We start from the raw sequence: 17,721 nt of genomic DNA on the forward strand, positions 1-17,721 counted from the left end.
CCCCAGCTACACAGATTCGGCATGCCTACCGGCTTCAGATTTTCTTGGAAAGTTTTAATTAGTGAGTGAACTTTCATAGCTGTGCTGCTTAATAATGTTTGTGTATGATTATCAATCCTAGTGCCTTGATCATCAAATAAATTTATCAACCTAGAATTTTAACAGTAGAAGCACCTTGATAGCCAACTTAGTCACTACACCTGCTCATAAAATTTTGTAACCACACAGGTATATCTAAACATTATAAATAGCCTATAAACAGTGATTTAGTGATATGGTGGCATGTTATGTAGCAGTGAAAATACAGTCAGTTCTGCTACAGCACTTGTTTTGAATGCATGAATTGTTCCAACACCACTGACACATTACAGAACAATGTGAGCATTAACACAAACTTCACATTTTCTTATACAGAGTTTCAGATAAACAGACGAACGACTGCACCCAGCTGACCCAAGCCGCTTAAGAATACACAACACACACTCGGGCACACACTTTGAACATGCACGAGTTCCCTCGGCTTTGCTGTGTTTGGAGAACCATCCTTTCACATTTGGTTTCAACTTTACATCCGATTTCAGATAACCTGCCCTCCTGCACATTACATTCACCCTTCCAGTGACTTCCACAGGCAAACTGCAGCTCTTTTTCAAGGTAAAGTGTCAAATTTATCACAGCATTTATGTATTTTCTAACCATTTAAAATGTGTAAAACTGTGATACCACTTTTACTTTTTAGTGTGTCTCTTATTAAGCTTTTGAGCGATGTGCCTCAGCCCCATTTCCCACGAGCCCTGTGGTTGTTACGGCGTGAGTTTGGGCAGGCAGCGGTGATATGCAGAACCACCTACGCCGTGATGTAACAGAACTGAACGTAAACCAACGGCCCCGTCTTCAACATGGATGAAGCTCGATGTTGAGTCAGAAAAAGAATCCAGCGGAGCGGGGGACATGGGACTGAAGGGCAACGCTGAAAGGGTTAAACGGGTTTTGGCTCCTCAGGAATTGGTCTGTCCGGGCCCAGGACTGGAAGGCTGCACATCTCGACCCCATGTGTACAAGAATCTGATTTATACTACTCCTATTCTTTTTACATGTGACTGCTATAAACCAAATTATTTTTTTAAAGACTATATATAGTGTGATATCGTTAAGTTCAAAAACAGGTGAAATTAATCCACTTAGTGTTCATGGTACATAAATACACAGAAATATCATAAAGATAAGGATGAGAATTATAAATATAAAATCACTAGGGAAAGGATGGAACAGAGAATACAAATAGGGTGAATTAAGGTCTGTTTTGTCAACTGAATGGTAGCGGCATATGAGTATTCTTTATACGAGTTATTCTTCAAAACATGGTCTGGAGAATGTAAGCCTCTTTCAAAGGATCTGTGAGGTCACAGCTATTTTCATAAAAAAAAAAATGAGACAGGGTTTGCCTTTTCCATTCTCATTCTTGCAAGAGTGTACGGCAGTTTCCCAGTGATACATGACATGTCATTATGGAAACAGATTAAATGCAAAAGCAGCCATGAGAACCAGCTGTCTTCTACTAAGCCAGATGCTAAGAGATTTGTGACGATGTACAATGCCACTGTTGTGATATTTTTTGTCCGGGGAAAACTTATTTTCATAATTATATGTTACTTATCTTAACATAATTAATTAGCTATTGTTATTTTTAAATAAATAAACATTTTAAATTTCTCAGTTCTACTTTCTAAGACAATAAATATAAATCGATATGACCCACATAAACAAAAGCTCTTGGGGTCTTCAATAATTTTTTAAAATATAAAGGAATCTCAAGGCCAAAAAATTGGAGAACTGCTTTAAACCTTCTATCTGCTACACACACGCGCACACTCACACACACACGCACACATGGCTCTTTTGCATGTATGAAATATTTCACAACAATAAAGGTAAAAAAAAAAAAATCATAGTGTAACAAAGACATAGAAAAAACCCTTCCCCACAACAACCGGGCGGTACTGTCTGAGGCGAAAGCTTGCTACAATGAAGACTCATCTACAGATATGACTCACCGATACTCAGTCTGTGAAACACAATCATAAAGTTCCTGGGCGGTGAATTTGACATTTTTATTTACCTGAAAAAAACCAAGATACAGTTATTAAAATGCATATTAAATCAAATGAGTAGTAAAAGCACAATCAGAATCGCCAATATTCTGAGGGAACAGAATGTCAAGTTTCTAGTTTTTGCATAAAAAGAACAGAAAATTCACAATCAGAAATTCAGGGACCATAATGCTAACATGAAACTCGGTGCAAAAATGTTGGTCCTATTGTTACAACCTAATCTGTCCCAAGAACCAGAAGTGAGATGGGCCTAGGGTCAGTGGGACTACAACGAAGCATTTTGTAGATCCCATGGACAGAAAAAAAGATATACTGCACGAAACACTAAATTCTACTGCTACTGGCTGTTAGCAATAGTCACGCTTCAATTGGCCTAGCCTGTTAAAAGATTTCTAATATTTAATATTTATTTTCTAGGAAAAGTAAATGAATCTAAGAAAAATTTTTAAAAACTACTTAATTTTAAATAACTCTATACTTAAGGGGCTGGGGTCTAATAGGTAGAATATTGTAAGCAGAAAAAGCCACATCTTGTTCATATCCTGAACATTAGAAATAATTAAAGCTGAAAGAAAGTATTCAACTCTAACAATAACTGAATACTATGGATAACCCTTTCAAAAGTTATTACTAACCTTCACTTTCATTTAAATACAAATATTATAAACTGTGTAGAAATATCTACCTGTTTGGGAAAAAGTATGATTTACAGACATTTTCTAAAGAAATATATTTTTCAGACTATCGAGGTCTAAATAGTTAAACTGATATGCTTAAGTTCATAAATACCTATTATAATTCAGAGACATAATTTACAATATTATAAATATAAAAGTCCTTCATCATACAAAAACTAGCCATGGCACACACATGGAGCACACAGTGAATTCTGTATTTCTTGAGACTTACTACTACTGATTTAGGATATCTTTTACTTAATTCACTTCTTTTTTATATATTTAAAGTAATATTAGCTGGAATGAACTTTTTGGTGGGAAAAATGCTTTCCGTGGGGGAATATGACATATTTAATCATCACTACTTTAAAGACTCATATCATAAAAGTCTCCTATAGAATTTAGGGGACTGCTTATTACCAAAAGTTCCATGAGCTTCTTTAGTATTTTCATAAGAAATTCACCATATTTGTGTAGAAAATGTTTTATTCACTGAAGGCTAAAAACATATTTTAAAATATATTTTAAATTTACATAATCCTGAATTTTGCTAAAATTAGGATTAGATACTTATAGTCAATGTTATTTAATTATATATAATATTTAATATATTTAATTAATGTATAAAATTAGCATTTAATTTATCATAACTTTTTTAGGTACTTTACAATTTTTATTAAAAGTCTTTTAAAAAGATCCTAAGATATACATTCAGAGTTAAACTATCAACCAGTCCAAATCCTGCTTCTTTACGTGTTCTTCCCTGGTCTCCAGGCCTTTGACATTTTCCTTATTGCCCCAACATCCCAGGACCTATATATACACTATATCCAAACTTAGGCCAACAAATGTCAACAACACTGCACATGTCTGATCAGAGGATGAAGAAAATCCTTCCTCCATCAACTGCTGAGAAAAATCAGCTGAAGAACTGATCCTGAACCTGACATAATATAAACACAAAATAGTTCCTTAGGCCTTTAGATTTTGAGAAAAATGAGTATCTAGATGACTCTTTCGTTTTAAAACCAATCACCCACATAAATTTAGACACTTATCCCAGAATATAGCTGGGGTATAAGGGTGATGTGGCTCTAGCTCATAGATGGCTTACAAAGAAGACAATTTATTAGTAAAAAGGGCCGATGAAATACAAATTGATTACCTTATTACAGAATTTAGCTGGAAATATCTTGTTTCATCATATTTATTAATTTTGATTCAAGACCTTTTTAATTACTCATATTGGGACATTTTAAATTACACTGGTCAATATTATTTCTATGCTCAAGTGCACAATTTTAAATCCCAAGGAACAAATAGCTATAAGATACCTTTGTCAGTAAACATTAGAGTTGCAAGAGCAAAAGGCAAAGGTTAAATATAAAAAGTTTAGGTGGTGCCATTACTATTATGATATGAGACAAATATCTCCAATGTAGTAACTGTTATAGGGAAGGAAGTTCTGCTAAGAGAAATGATTTTAAAAACGGAGAATCAATTCCACATATTCTTAAAGATAACGGTATGTATTTTCTCTCAATATTCTCAGCAATAGGAAGCACTAAAAAGATCTATGTCTCAGATTTTTCCACAATATATAATTTTAAAATTGTCCTATTAGTTCCACAAATATCTATTTTTATTATTAGAATTAATGACAATTTGAAATTCAGAAAGTATGAAGAATTATATGAATCATTTCAAAAGAGGAAATTCTATTAATCTCACAGGGTAGTTATACAGTATTATGGCTGATTTTTTAAAAAGTACACAAACATTTTGTTTCCTTAAATAAAGTAGGTAATACCAAACATTTACTCTGTACCTGGTACTGTTTGGAGCACTTTATATCTATTAAGTTACTTAGTCTTTGAAGAATACTATAATTTCTCTACTAATGCCATTCCCATTTTACAGAAGAAGAAACTGAGACAAAGAGAATTAAATAACTTTAAGAGCATGTAATTAATAGATGGCAGAAACAACATTTGAACACGAGTAGTTTGACCTCAGAGTCTGTGTTCTTAGTCATTAGGTTCTTAATGTTAGATGTGGTGTACAAAAAATTAAATAAAAAGCTAACCAGGAATAAAAGTGAAGAAATATATTTAAAGGAGTCTGATTCCATAAGAAATGTGAGACCTGAATATGTCATATTTCCCCACGGAAAGCATTTTAAGAATGAAACACATACTCACACACTTGAAAAGAAAAGGAAATATGGGAACATGGGCAAAGAGCTTTAGACAAACAAAAATCTGAAGATCAATAGAATACTTTCCAGGGATCGGCAAAGATGAGGACGGCATGCAGGTTAATTTACAAAATATTCTGGCGCTTCACCACCGCTCTAACTCTGGGGCCTATGCCGATGCCATAGAGGAAACTCAAGGATAGCTTCCGTGTTCCACACCATGAAGAAATAACTTGTCGAAAATGCCAATAGCACCTCTCACGACAAACAATTCTGTGTTGTAGAAAGTGTATTATTCTAGGATTCTACTGCATGTTTTTACATAGAGAATGAAAACAAAATGAGTATGTCATTGGCAAACTTTTGTGGCATTCGAGAGTTTAAAGGAAATATCAATTACATGGCTTTCCATTACATTTTAGAACTACCATGTTTTATCTTGACAGGTGTTTATGGTGGAAATATGGTAAACATTTAAAAATATTTCTCATACCTCATACTTGATTAGGAAGTTATAGAGGGTCTCGACGTCTTGATAATTACTGTTGGGGGCCAAAATCCTAAAAAATATAATTATAAAAAAAGGGGGAATGAATGATTTAAGAAAAAATAATACCTGAACTTTTCTTCAAAAACATATACATAGTGTGAGGAATAACTTACTGTATAATAGGCTTATTAAAATTTTTATAACTTTTTTGGATTTTAAAATTAAAATTAAAATTAAAATTATAAAACCATGAGCTTAACTCAACAGAGGTCAATTTACTGAAATATTTTTGCTTATTTGACATATAACTTTACAACAATAAGTGATTCTGTGAAATGAGAGTTCACGCTTTGAGTTCCAATGATAGATTTCTCAAAAGGTACATAGAAATATGAAATGCATTTATATTCCATAATTTTTAAGTCACAGATTTCCCACAGAAATGTTCAATCAATCCAGACAATTGATTTAACTATCCTAATAAAAGATTTTGTGACTAAATTCAAACAATATTGAACTATCAAGCCTAGCATTCTAAAAAAAGCCTTAATAATTAGACTATTACTAACACTGATTCATAAAAACAACAATGAAATATAACACTAAATATATAAACAACACAAAAACAAAAATAACAAATGGAAACTAGACAAAATAGAAATAAAGAAAATGGAAGAACATATTTCTCCTAGCAATAAAATAGTAACTCTCATTTTCTTATAATAAGTATTTTTTAAATCCTTTCATGATGAAGTTTTTTTTTTTTTTTCTTTTGAAAAAAGGAAATGGAACCAGTACTTTCTTTATGGTACAGTGGTTATCAGCAATGTCTGCCTGGGTTTCTTGAGCTGGGTGAGTTTTGTGTGACTTATTTTCCTTGTTTCTTAAATGAGAATGGTAATAGTCCTTACTTCTTAGGGTTATTATGAGAATTAAATGAGCTACTATAAGAAAACCCTTCATAATAATGTCTGATATCCAGCAAGCACTATATATCAATTATAATATTAATGATAACAACCATTATCATCATCTAATATTTTCAAGCCACAGAATAAGTGCATAAAGACCTAACTAATGAGAAATTAAGCCACCTCAATTAACTCTGAAATTCCAAGTGCCTTTTTAATTACAATGTCTCTAGGTTCTCACATCTTTGTTGACGCTTGATATTGTCATATTGAGTTAACTAACTTAAATAACCTTATTAGATCTTTAAACTATTTGGCCTTTATTAGACTTGTGGGAGAGGTTTTATATATAATTTTTCAGGATATAGTACAATTTTCAAAGGGGCTTTTTTCCCTTGGAGGAGACATATACAGAATATCTTTAAGAATATACAAAAATCTACATAGTACCATTTCATGAAAAAAATTTTCTACCAACAAGTAATTTTAAAGTACCTATAATCTAACAATAATAACAAAAAAATTATTTGGGAGGGTCCACAAATAATTTGTTTAAAAACATGAAAACAAAACTATTGAGACAAGTTAGACCAATCTGTTAGAAAAGCAATGAAAAAAAAAAAGTGTGTTCTAACACTGTAACTTAGTATAAAACAAACTATCAGCAATGTGGAATATTTACACTTATTAATTTTGTTCACTTATTCATTTTTATAGCTTAGGAAACATTTAAACTGTGCATAAAAGAGGATAAGGAAAGTAGATGAAAGAAGATGTTTTATAAGAGACTTATAAATTTCAAGCTGATTAGCACAAAAGAAAGTACTTCGCTAAGGAATAAAATTAACTTTTCTGTGTCCTGAAAAACTCTGCAGAAAAAAAAATGGTTTTAGGTAAATTAGTTATTCATCTATAGCAAAATCATATCCAAAGTAAGAAATAATTACAACATCCTAGATTTCCAATTAGCAAAAAAATTGACAAAAATTTTAAACTCCTAACTTGGTTTTATTTTTGTAAAGAGTTTTACTGAGGTAGTTTACATACCATAAAATTCACTCCGTTTAACAATTCGACAATTTTTAATAAGTTTACAGAGCTGTAGAGCAATCGTCACAATCCATTCTGAGAACCCTTCCTTCACCCCCCAAAAATCCCTCTTGCCCATCTGCAGTCATTCTCTGTTCTCACCTCCAACCCCAGCTCCAGGCAAACACTAATCTACTTTCTTTCTCTATAGAGTTGCCTTTTTGGACTACACTGTTTTTTTTCAGTCTATAAGTTCATTTCCTCTCATCCTCACAAAAGCACAGTTGTAACTATAAATAATAGCGTACTAAAAGTCCAGTAGATGAGGTAAACTCTAGTGGATAATGGCTAAACCTCACAATGTTCTTGGTAAGTAAAAAAGCAAGATGCATAACAAAGATGCTCAGATCAGAATAAGAGGCCCTTTATTCTCTCATTCAACAAGTATTTGAGACCTACTATGAGCCAAACTCTGTCCCAGCCCCTTGGATACAACAGTGAACAAAAAAGACAAAGGTTCGGAGTAGAGCCCAGGAAAGAAAATCCTAAGCAAGCACAGAAAGATAATGAAGGAAGAAAAATAAGAAAACAAACTAATTTACAAGAAATTACTTGCTCCAAATGTAAACACTAATTTACAAGAAATTACGTGCTCCAAATGTAAACACTTTATTATTTGACAAAATAGCACAGAATTATATTCTAATGAAGAAAGTTTTTTGGTATGTCGGCGTCATACATAGATATCTATTTAATCAGAATAAAACTATACATGTTCTTTCTTGAAACTAGGATATACATTATAGTATTCAAATTTGTTATCCTCAATGAATGTTTTGAGGTAAACCAAGCCACAAATAGACTAGACAATTTTTACTAAAGTACACTCAATTTAGGGTTGAATTTAGACTTCACTACGTCCTATGAACTCTCAGCTTATGAGAATGAAATTAGACCTAGTATAAAAGAAAAAGTTGCCAACTTTTATTAACTATAAGTACAGCTTGTTGAAAATACACACAAAAAACAAAATGGAGAAAAATGGTTTATGGACTTTCATGCCTTCCCACACAAAAATTCTTGAGAGGTCAGCCTTCTCTATAGCTTTCTCATTTTTTTTTCTTATACCAAGATGAAGACAAAAGACTCTTTGAATGAAAGTCCTAACATTACCCTTCAATAGCAACTTAAAAAAAAAAAAAAAAACAAAAACAGAATGAAAGAATTACCCCTTAGAAGAAATGTTTTTCAGTAAATGGCTATTTTTTATTTTTAAATATACCCACACTTGTGCCTTCAAGAAAAATTCATAACAGTAAGTTAACAAATGTATACTATTTTCTCAAATGTCTATTATTCTAAGAGCTATGGAATATAAAAAAAATTAAATGACCTGGTTCTCTATCTTCAAGTTGTTTATTATCTTGGAATTTCAATTTAGAATTTTGTTATCACAACTGAGGATCAGACATCTGATGGTGGTTATCTTTTCTATTAGTGGTAAAAGCCTGGGCTCCAGAGTGAACCAGTAGACATCTGGACACCTACCAACACTCTGTGTAAGGCAGGATTCAATCTGCACCTTGCAGATTATTTACAAAACAAGTCTGATCTTAAGGTACTTTGGTTTCTTTTATAACAGCATCGACAATGATACATAATGTATCATTGAACGCTTACTCCAAGTGTGATACTACTTACTTATATCATCTCTAATGCTTTTAACACCCTGAATTTAGTTACGAGACCTTAATCAAATTACCTACTTTTTTGCACCCCGGCTCCTCAACTGTGAAATGAGTAGGTAATATATACAAGGTGATTATATGAACTAAATAAAATAATGTATCTAAAGTGTTTAGCACAATGCCAGACATGTATCAATAAACATTAGCTGTTGTGAAAACCAGTTTTCAGGTGTAGAAACCACAGGTAAGAGTTGTTAAAACCTTGCCCAAGATTACAGAGTGGCGGTAGGTATCCAAACCTCTATTGGTTTCGTTCTGGAGCCAATGCTTTTACCACTAATAAGAAAGATAACCACCATCATCTTCTTGCTTGTAAATGATTTTACAAAATCATATGAAATAAAGTTCTTTTAAAATAATTTTATATGTAAGCAAAAATATTCCGGCTTTTATCAAATGCTCTGGCAATCTATTTTGTGTATGTTCCAACCCTAAATGTTTGTAGCTGACTGATCTTTCCCAAAGCCACAAAGGAAGTAAGTAGCAGAACCAACACTCACTACAAGTCCTGACTCTTAACCACAGAATCACTTTGAGTTTTCTATTTATATGAACAATTAGCATTAAGTAAGTGACATGTTAATCTGAATTAAACAAGTTTTATTTCCATTTCATCCAATACTAGTAAAATATCAATGTATCTCTTTAAGGAAAAAACAAAAACAAAAACTAACCACTCAAACTCGAAAAAGAGACAAATAATGCATTAAAATGGACTAACTTTTAAATTAGGACTTTAAAAATTTGAATAAAACAATTTTCCCATTTAGGAGAAATAAAGCAGCAGACTCAGGAGTGGGGAAAGAAGTCTAGAATATTCAAGCTTAATATCTAATTCTAGAAATTCAAAAGAAGAGAGACTATGTTCTTAGATATTTATAAATCACAATTTACATCCCACGGAACTGAATAAATTATGTTCCCTATTGGCAAGACAAAAGTTTTACATTAATATAATATTTAAAATAGTTTTTGAGAGTGTGAAAAAAATTAAATTTTAAAAAGTATTTATATGGCTTATTTCACTTAGCACAGTGTCCTCAGGGTTAGTTCATCCATGTTGTAGCATATGTCAGAATTTCCTTCCTTTTTAAGACTGAATAATATTCTATTGCATGTACGCACCACATTTTTCTTATCCATCCCTCAATGGACATGTGGGCTGTGTCCACGTTTTACCTCTTGCTAATAATCCTGCTATGAACATGGGTATGCAGATATCTCTTTCAGACCTTGTTTTTAATTTTTTTAAAAGATTTTTCATTTACATTTAGCTACAATAATGTATTCATTTCAGGTGTACACCACGGTTATTCAACATTTACATATTTAAAGAAGTGATAACTATGATAAGTTCAGGAACCATCTGAAAACATACAATGCTATTACAATATTATTGACTACATTCCCTATGTTATACACTACACATCCCCGAGACTTATTTGTTTTATGCCTGGAAATTAGAACCTCTTATTCCCTTTCACCTCCCTCCCTCTCAACCCTTTTTTGATTTTTCAATTATAGTTGACATTCAAAACTGATTTTAATTCTTTTGTGTACAAAGTTAGCCAAAATCTTACGCAGTAGAATAGTGGCTGCCAGGGGCTGGGGGAGGGGAAATGAGTTTTGTTTAAAGGGAACAGAGTTTCAGTTATGTCAGATGAAAAAAGTTATGGAGATGAATGATGGTGATGGTTGTACAACATTACGAATGTATTTAACACATTAATTATGTTACGTGTATTTTATCATAAAAAGTAGAAAAAAGGTAATTACATGAAATAAAAGTGTTTGTATACAGCATCTAAAAAACTCATTTGATATTCTCTACTGCTAAGAACTGATTCTAGACCTAAATATTATTAGGAACCGCTACTACTGGGTAGGTGCTGAATAAATTATATTTTCCTCAATAATAATAAATAATAATAATAATAATAAATATTATTGAGGAAAATGTAATATAATAATATAATATATTACATTAATAATATAATATATTACATGTAATATAATAATATAATATATAATAATATAATATATTACATTAATAATATAATATATTACATGTAATATAATAATATAATATATAACAATATAATATATTACATTTTCCTCAATAATATTTATTATTATTATTATTTATTATTATTGAGGAAAATATAATTTATTCAGCACCTACCCAGTGCCAGGGGCTGGAACAGTTGCTATCTCCTTTCATCTCTGCAACTATGATAAATTCCATTTTACAGATCAGGAAACGAATACAAAAACGATAATTAACCTACTTGGGTGACAGAGCTAATAAATGGATAGAGCCAGGAACCGACCTCAGGTCATTCTGAGCCTCAGATCTCCCCTGTTCTCATGTGGACAATACCATCAAATTAGATTTTGCTGCGGATCAATTTAAATCGTATTACTGATGAAGTGGGTGAAAATTTATCAAATTAACAATTAGGAAACGCTCATTAGGAAAAAAAATCTTATCTTGGATCTTCAGAGCACCTTTTGTCATTTATTATAAGTGACATTAAAATCATGTTTTCTATAGTTAACTAGGTGAAAGCAGCCATGCAAATGAGAGCTATCCATGAGCTCTAGATGTAGAAAGAATATCATATATAATTTAAAATGGCAAAAAAAAAAAAATCAAACATTTTAAATAAATTTAAACAAAATGAATTATTTTATGTTCCTGTTCTTCCTTCAGAGCCAAAGAACTTTGCAAGTTGATTAGACTAATTAGATATAAATGTTGAATATAGGAACTTTTGACTAGTTAATATGAACAAAGTTAATAATTAAAATTTGATCTATTCGGAATACTAGAAATTTTTAAAATTTGGTGGTGGGAAAAAGAAGAGTTTATAGGTAAATTTAATGACTACAAATATCTAATATCCGACCCAACACTCTCATGAAATTGCCACTTACAAACTCACCACTGACCCCCGCGTTACACAATCTCATGGGCACTTTTTATCCTTTTAGTCTCCCAATAGTAATATGACACTTAGAGATTCTTTTTCTTTTGGAAATCCTTCCTTGCTATTTGCGATGCCAGTCTCTTTAACTTTTCATTCTATCTTTCTGGTAATTGCTTTTCTAGATCTTAATATTAAACTGGGCCAACTCACCCATGGTGCACAGGCACTGGCCAATAAAACACACGCACAAGCACCCCCGCACTGTTTAAAGAAAAATGCCTTGGGTCCTCTCATCCTATTTCTGCCCTTGTTCTTTGTTCCCTACTCCTTTCCGGTGGAGTCTGGACCTAATGTGTTTTTACCTTAAATTTTTGGCATCACACATGCCCTTTGCTACTGCCTAAGGTACCATGGGTACTCAACCTCTAAAATAAATAACCACTGCTTTCCTTTCTCTTCCCAATCTTAGAAGTATTGTGTCCAATTCAACTATGCTTTGTAAGTTCTAAGGCATTTCTAAAATACCCAATCCAGTACAGATGACATATTTTTTAAAATGTGCCAAAACAACCAGTTTGCCTATTTTTTTTTTTTTTTTCTATAAATGACCTGCTGTACATGGATGCTAGCTTAGTCTTGACCTCGTCTGGCTATGCCATAGGATGGAAATTTTTATTCCAGCTTTAGACAGGTGTTAACTACTCTTTCGGATTATATGGGGCTGACAATCAGCAATATCAACTCAGGTATAGTTTTCTTTTCTGCTTTTATTGTCCTAGTTGTCTCATTTGTTAACATCTGTCTCTTGAAACCAGACTATATGCCAATGGAAACCTTTGTGGGATATTCATCCAAACCGAGATAAGTAGACTCATTCTCCTCTCGGAAAAGTAAAAGGTAGAAAAAGACAAATTTAGAAAAACAAATGAAGAAAGTGAATATCTTTCTAAAGCAAAGATATTAGGTTTTTGTCAGACAATCTTTTAAATTAAATTTGGAAATTTTCTAAAGTTTTATGAATCCAACTAAAAAATATCTACTGACTATAACTAACTTTAAAGTCATTTGTTCAGTCAAGAAGTTTAGTGTATTTAAAAGTGAGTTCTCCAGAATCAGACAAGTTTCTTATTCTGCCAAGTATAAACTATGTGATCTTGGGCACATTCTCAATCACTATTTCAATCACAGTTTTTATTAATTATCGATCAAAAAATCAAATCTAGCTTTATGTCATATAGAAAAATCAATAAACAAATCAAAAAACAATGAACAAATTTCATCTAATGGACACATAGAGACTCCTGTACCTTAAAAAGTAGAGGAAGAAAACAGAAAGGAGTCAGGTGTTACCATTTTAATAATGAGTTTAGTTTTACACATTTAGAATATGAGCTGAATATTCACAATTGAGCTACCAAGAGATGTTAAGATTGAAAGCAATGTTCATGAAGGGGTTGGAAGTAAATGAGATCACAAAAGAGAATGTAGGGAGGGTGGTGGTGATAGAAGACATTTAGAAAAGTCTAGGAGACACATTGCAAAAAGCATTAAGTATATAAAAAATTCCCAAAGTAACAACTAAATTTATCTTAGGTTAGAAGTTCAAGTACTAGTCAATACTTACCTTTAACAAGTGTGGGAGGAAAACATGGTTTAAAGATGAAGACGACAATAACATCACTGTAAAACCTTTTGATGAGACTCCAAAAACATCTGAGTATGTGCCTTGGAGAACTTTTCATAAAGACAAAAGGCCCTTCAAGGGGCTTAAGAGTGTGCCTCAAAAATTCCTCCAAAAATCTTAACGGCATTGCTCATAGCAATTTCACGGGGAACCCAAGGTGGAGAAGGGTTTATTTCTAAGAAATTTGAGGCTGTTATTTTTTTCTAATAGAACAAACCCCAATAAGATTCATAGAAAACAGTTTTTTAGAGGACTGTTTTCGTAGAAGTCCCACCACTTAAACTAAACAGGACAGAGATAATTCACAATGAAAAGTCTTTGGACTCCCTACCTTTGACAGGCAGGAGGCAGGTTGAGAAGGCTCCTTGGTTGCAGCTTGCTATTCGTACGGAAAAGGTTTGGAGCCAAAATCAAGACCGAAGAAGCAGCTGTGAGTAATTCCCAGGAGCGTGTGCTCAGCTGGATTTTATAATTGCTAGAGCTCCTACGTGCCTCTTACTTTCCCCTTTTTTATGGGAAAGTGTACAGTTATCCTGTGCCTGTCCTGATAGTGTATGTTGGGGGAACGAATTTGTCTCTTAGGTTCACAGTAGTTAAGACAGACAGTCCTGGAGGAGCTGTACTGACGGAGTCACACCCAAGGAGCCTCGCCTCAACCACACCGGACCTGATTTAAATGATGACATCGTAGACGTTAAGTTAGTGTCGTAATGGGATAAGACTGGGGGTCTTGAGAAGATGGGATGAGTATATCCTGCTAGTAGAAGGGATGTAAACTGTAGAGGCCAGACGATAGACTGTGAGATCGTATTTTCCAAGATGGCAACACAACGAGATCTCTCATCCGACATGTTCTTTGAGCAACATAATACTGACATTCCTCCTAGCAACAGGCAGGATCTATGTTCCCTCTGTCTGAATCTACTTAGTCAGGTACTCATTAGCTTTTTAGTGAAGCTTCCTCCTATGACGTCCTACTGTATCTTAATTGAAATAAGAGAGACTATTTTCCCTGTGTCAGCATGTAGAGAGAAGAAAGATGGGGACCTCTGTTAGTGGCGGACAGGTACGAGAGTGGCAGCAGGAACCAATCACCCCCAAGCCCAGGTAAGACAGAGACCTGAGGTGGAGTATAGAAATCCATAAGAAAGAGGTGTATAAATAATATTCCCTTCTCACGTGGGTCATTCCGTCACAGAGATCTAAGTTGAAGAAGAGGCAATTAAATTTCTAAACATAGAATTCTACTTCAAATGTCTTTTAATAAAAAGTTGAAAATGCACAGATGTGAAAATGTTAGCCCAGATTATAGTAAAATTATACCTTTGCAACGTCTCTGAAAGTGTACACATTTAGGGAAAAAAAAAAACCTGATTCCTAACTAATGGTACTGATCTTCATTTTGAGGACAAGATGGTCGCGTGCACGTTAGGCCCTAAGCTCAACTATGTATAGGAAGAATAACGATTACAGCTTAACTGAATGGAACACACTGAAGAATGCCTCTACTCTAACCATGAAATAGGTCATAAAAGCACATCTACCTCTCTTAAGTGTTTACAACTATTTCCAAGCAATCTGGAGGAACTTGGCTTTTTAAAAATAATCGTAGTAATCACGTGCTGTGCTCCTACAGTACAGGGGGCACCAAGACACAGAAAGTTTCAAAATGCATCAAAAACCTTCTTTTTTGCTCCTCCTGTCCTATCAACAGCACTGAAAGTAAGTATGTACAGTGTATATTACATTTTCTGTTTGAGATACCTTCCATGGTTTCTGCATTTACATATTCTAAGGGAGAAACAGCACCATGGACAGCATTATTTAGGCCAGCACTCTGACTTCACAGGTTGCAGCTGATATGGCAAATAAGTCTTTTACAGGTCACCCCAGTGTCTATTCCGGTGAGGACAAATCACTGTACCCTCCATAACAGAAGGGGTCTGAAGCACTCTGCTAAGTGGCTTACTGGTCCTCAAGGAAATGATGCTTTATTGAATGCCTAACATTTGCCTCTGCTGTTGGCAGTTTAGGCTCTCAGCAGTGGTAGCAGCCAGAGCAGCCTTCATGAGGGGAAGTCTCACGTTATCCAGGCTGTCACTGTCCCTAACCAAACACTGGGGTGGCTGGGGAAAGAGGCTGACTGACCTCCTCGGGACAGCTGGCCTTGTCCCTCTGATTCTGAGTCTCCGCTCCAGTGGGTAGCCTTTGATGAGTGCTCACACGGGACACAAACACCCGCATTCTCTGCGCCCATTACAAGATGACCGTCCACACGCCCTTCTCCTGACTTTCCTGTCACCAGTTCTCCAATCCTGTTTCCAAGTTTCCAAACAAACCAGCAGTCACTGTTTATTAATCAAGGTAGATCTGCCTTTCCGACCATTTCCCCAACTACAGTGGAATTTTAGGTCCCCAGAGATCTGCATTAACTCAGAGCCAATATCTAGTAATCCTGCAAAAAGTCTGAGTATTTCACTTTCGCTAGGACAGAGTCACCTGGTAAATGGGATAAATATGGAACTAGAAGTCCAAGCTCTTAGATTAACAAATACATTTTTATTGACTTCTTTAATTGAAAGACCTGGTTAATAGGTCATCAATGTAACACCATACACGATTTGCTATGATAAAAAGAAATAGAGTTGATATATAATTCACTGAAAATGTATCTGAAAACCAAATAAAACTATTCCATTTTAACACCAAAAAATGCTAACGAATTTGCATTCACTACAAAGTTGAGTGTATTTTTCAATGTTTAAACATAAGTCAGCCAAAAAATTTTTAACAGAACTTATTTTGATTTAACATGACTCTTTCTTTAACAATTTTAAGACCACATATACACTTGACAAAATAATATAACTATTAACTTTTATTACATTTGGATTTAAATGCCTATTGTTTAAAGGTGTGTGTGAGGGGGTGGGATTTGCAATTATAGTAGTTTCCTGTTGATTAATGAGTGCTGAAAGGAGCAAATGTTTTTACTCATAATGCCCTCTACTGGTAGCTCAAGAAGTTCTAATATTTACCACAAGAGGTTGGATTAATTCAAGTGTGGTCTCTCACGACCTGCACACAAATCCCCTGGAAACCGTGTTAAAAACACAACTTCCCTCCCTTACAAACTATCTATATAGATATTGTGATTTCAATAATTCTGCGGTAAGATCTAGAAATCTGCATTTTTAACAAGTTCCCCAACAAATAAGTGGAGAATCACTGCTTTCGTTAGTTATACCAACACCTGACTTTTGAAGGATGATAACCGTGCAAAGCTCTGGGAAGGCATCATCATGCCTTGAGTCTCAGGCTCAAGACAATTTACCCCAGGTTACATCCTAAAAGTAGCAGAGCTACTAACATTTTCTTATTCCTGGAGTATGTGTCCTTAGAGGAAAGAATGAAAAGTTCTATTAGCCTTAAAATCCAAGTATTTCTTTCTTTCGGTACAGCTATGTAGGCAGTAAGTGCAATACCTTCTCCATCTCGGCTCCCCATGAGCATCACCCAGGGAGTTTGTAAACATGCTTATACTCGGGTCCCAGTCACAGAGATTCAGATTTAACTGGTTTAGGGTAGGATCTGGACACTGTTCTTTTTTTTAAAGTTCCCATATGATTATAATCGGCCACCAGGGCAGAGCTTGGGCCAGTGATGCTCAGCCTCTGAGTGCACAGAACCACCTGGAGGACACAGACTGCTGGGTCCCACCCACAAGTTTCTGATTTGGGAGGTATGACAAGGTTTGAGAATTATATTTTTAACAAGTTCCACGTGATGATGATGATGCTGGTTCTGTGACCACACTTTGAGAACCAGTAGATAAGCACACTGGCTAGTGGTTCTCAGCCCTGTCTACACATTAGCATCACCTTGAGAAATTTTAAAACTCCTGAGAGTCAGACACACCCTCAGACCAATGACATCAGAATATC

At 34.1% G+C, this 17,721-nt stretch overlaps 1 protein-coding gene across 7 annotated transcripts in view; it reads right to left on the reverse strand.

The window, feature by feature from the left end:
- SWT1 (SWT1, RNA endoribonuclease homolog) overlaps positions 1–17,721 on the reverse strand; it is a 138,037-nt gene that overhangs the window by 74,881 nt on the left and 45,435 nt on the right. For all 7 annotated transcript variants that reach the window (XR_002781407.1, XR_002781408.1, XR_002781409.1 and 4 more), the window contains exons 17-18: positions 5,479–5,545; positions 2,055–2,119 (exon numbers count right to left, since the gene is read on the reverse strand). Coding sequence is in view for 3 of the 7 variants with exons in the window: in XM_023533239.1 (XP_023389007.1) it covers positions 2,055–2,119; positions 5,479–5,545 (132 nt within the window). In the remaining 4 variants the exon portion in view is untranslated. The remainder of the gene's footprint in view (positions 1–2,054; positions 2,120–5,478; positions 5,546–17,721) is intronic.

Source organism: Pteropus vampyrus, unplaced genomic scaffold (genome assembly GCF_000151845.1).
Source record: "Pteropus vampyrus isolate Shadow unplaced genomic scaffold, Pvam_2.0 Scaffold98, whole genome shotgun sequence".
Lineage (NCBI taxonomy): Eukaryota > Metazoa > Chordata > Mammalia > Chiroptera > Pteropodidae > Pteropus > Pteropus vampyrus.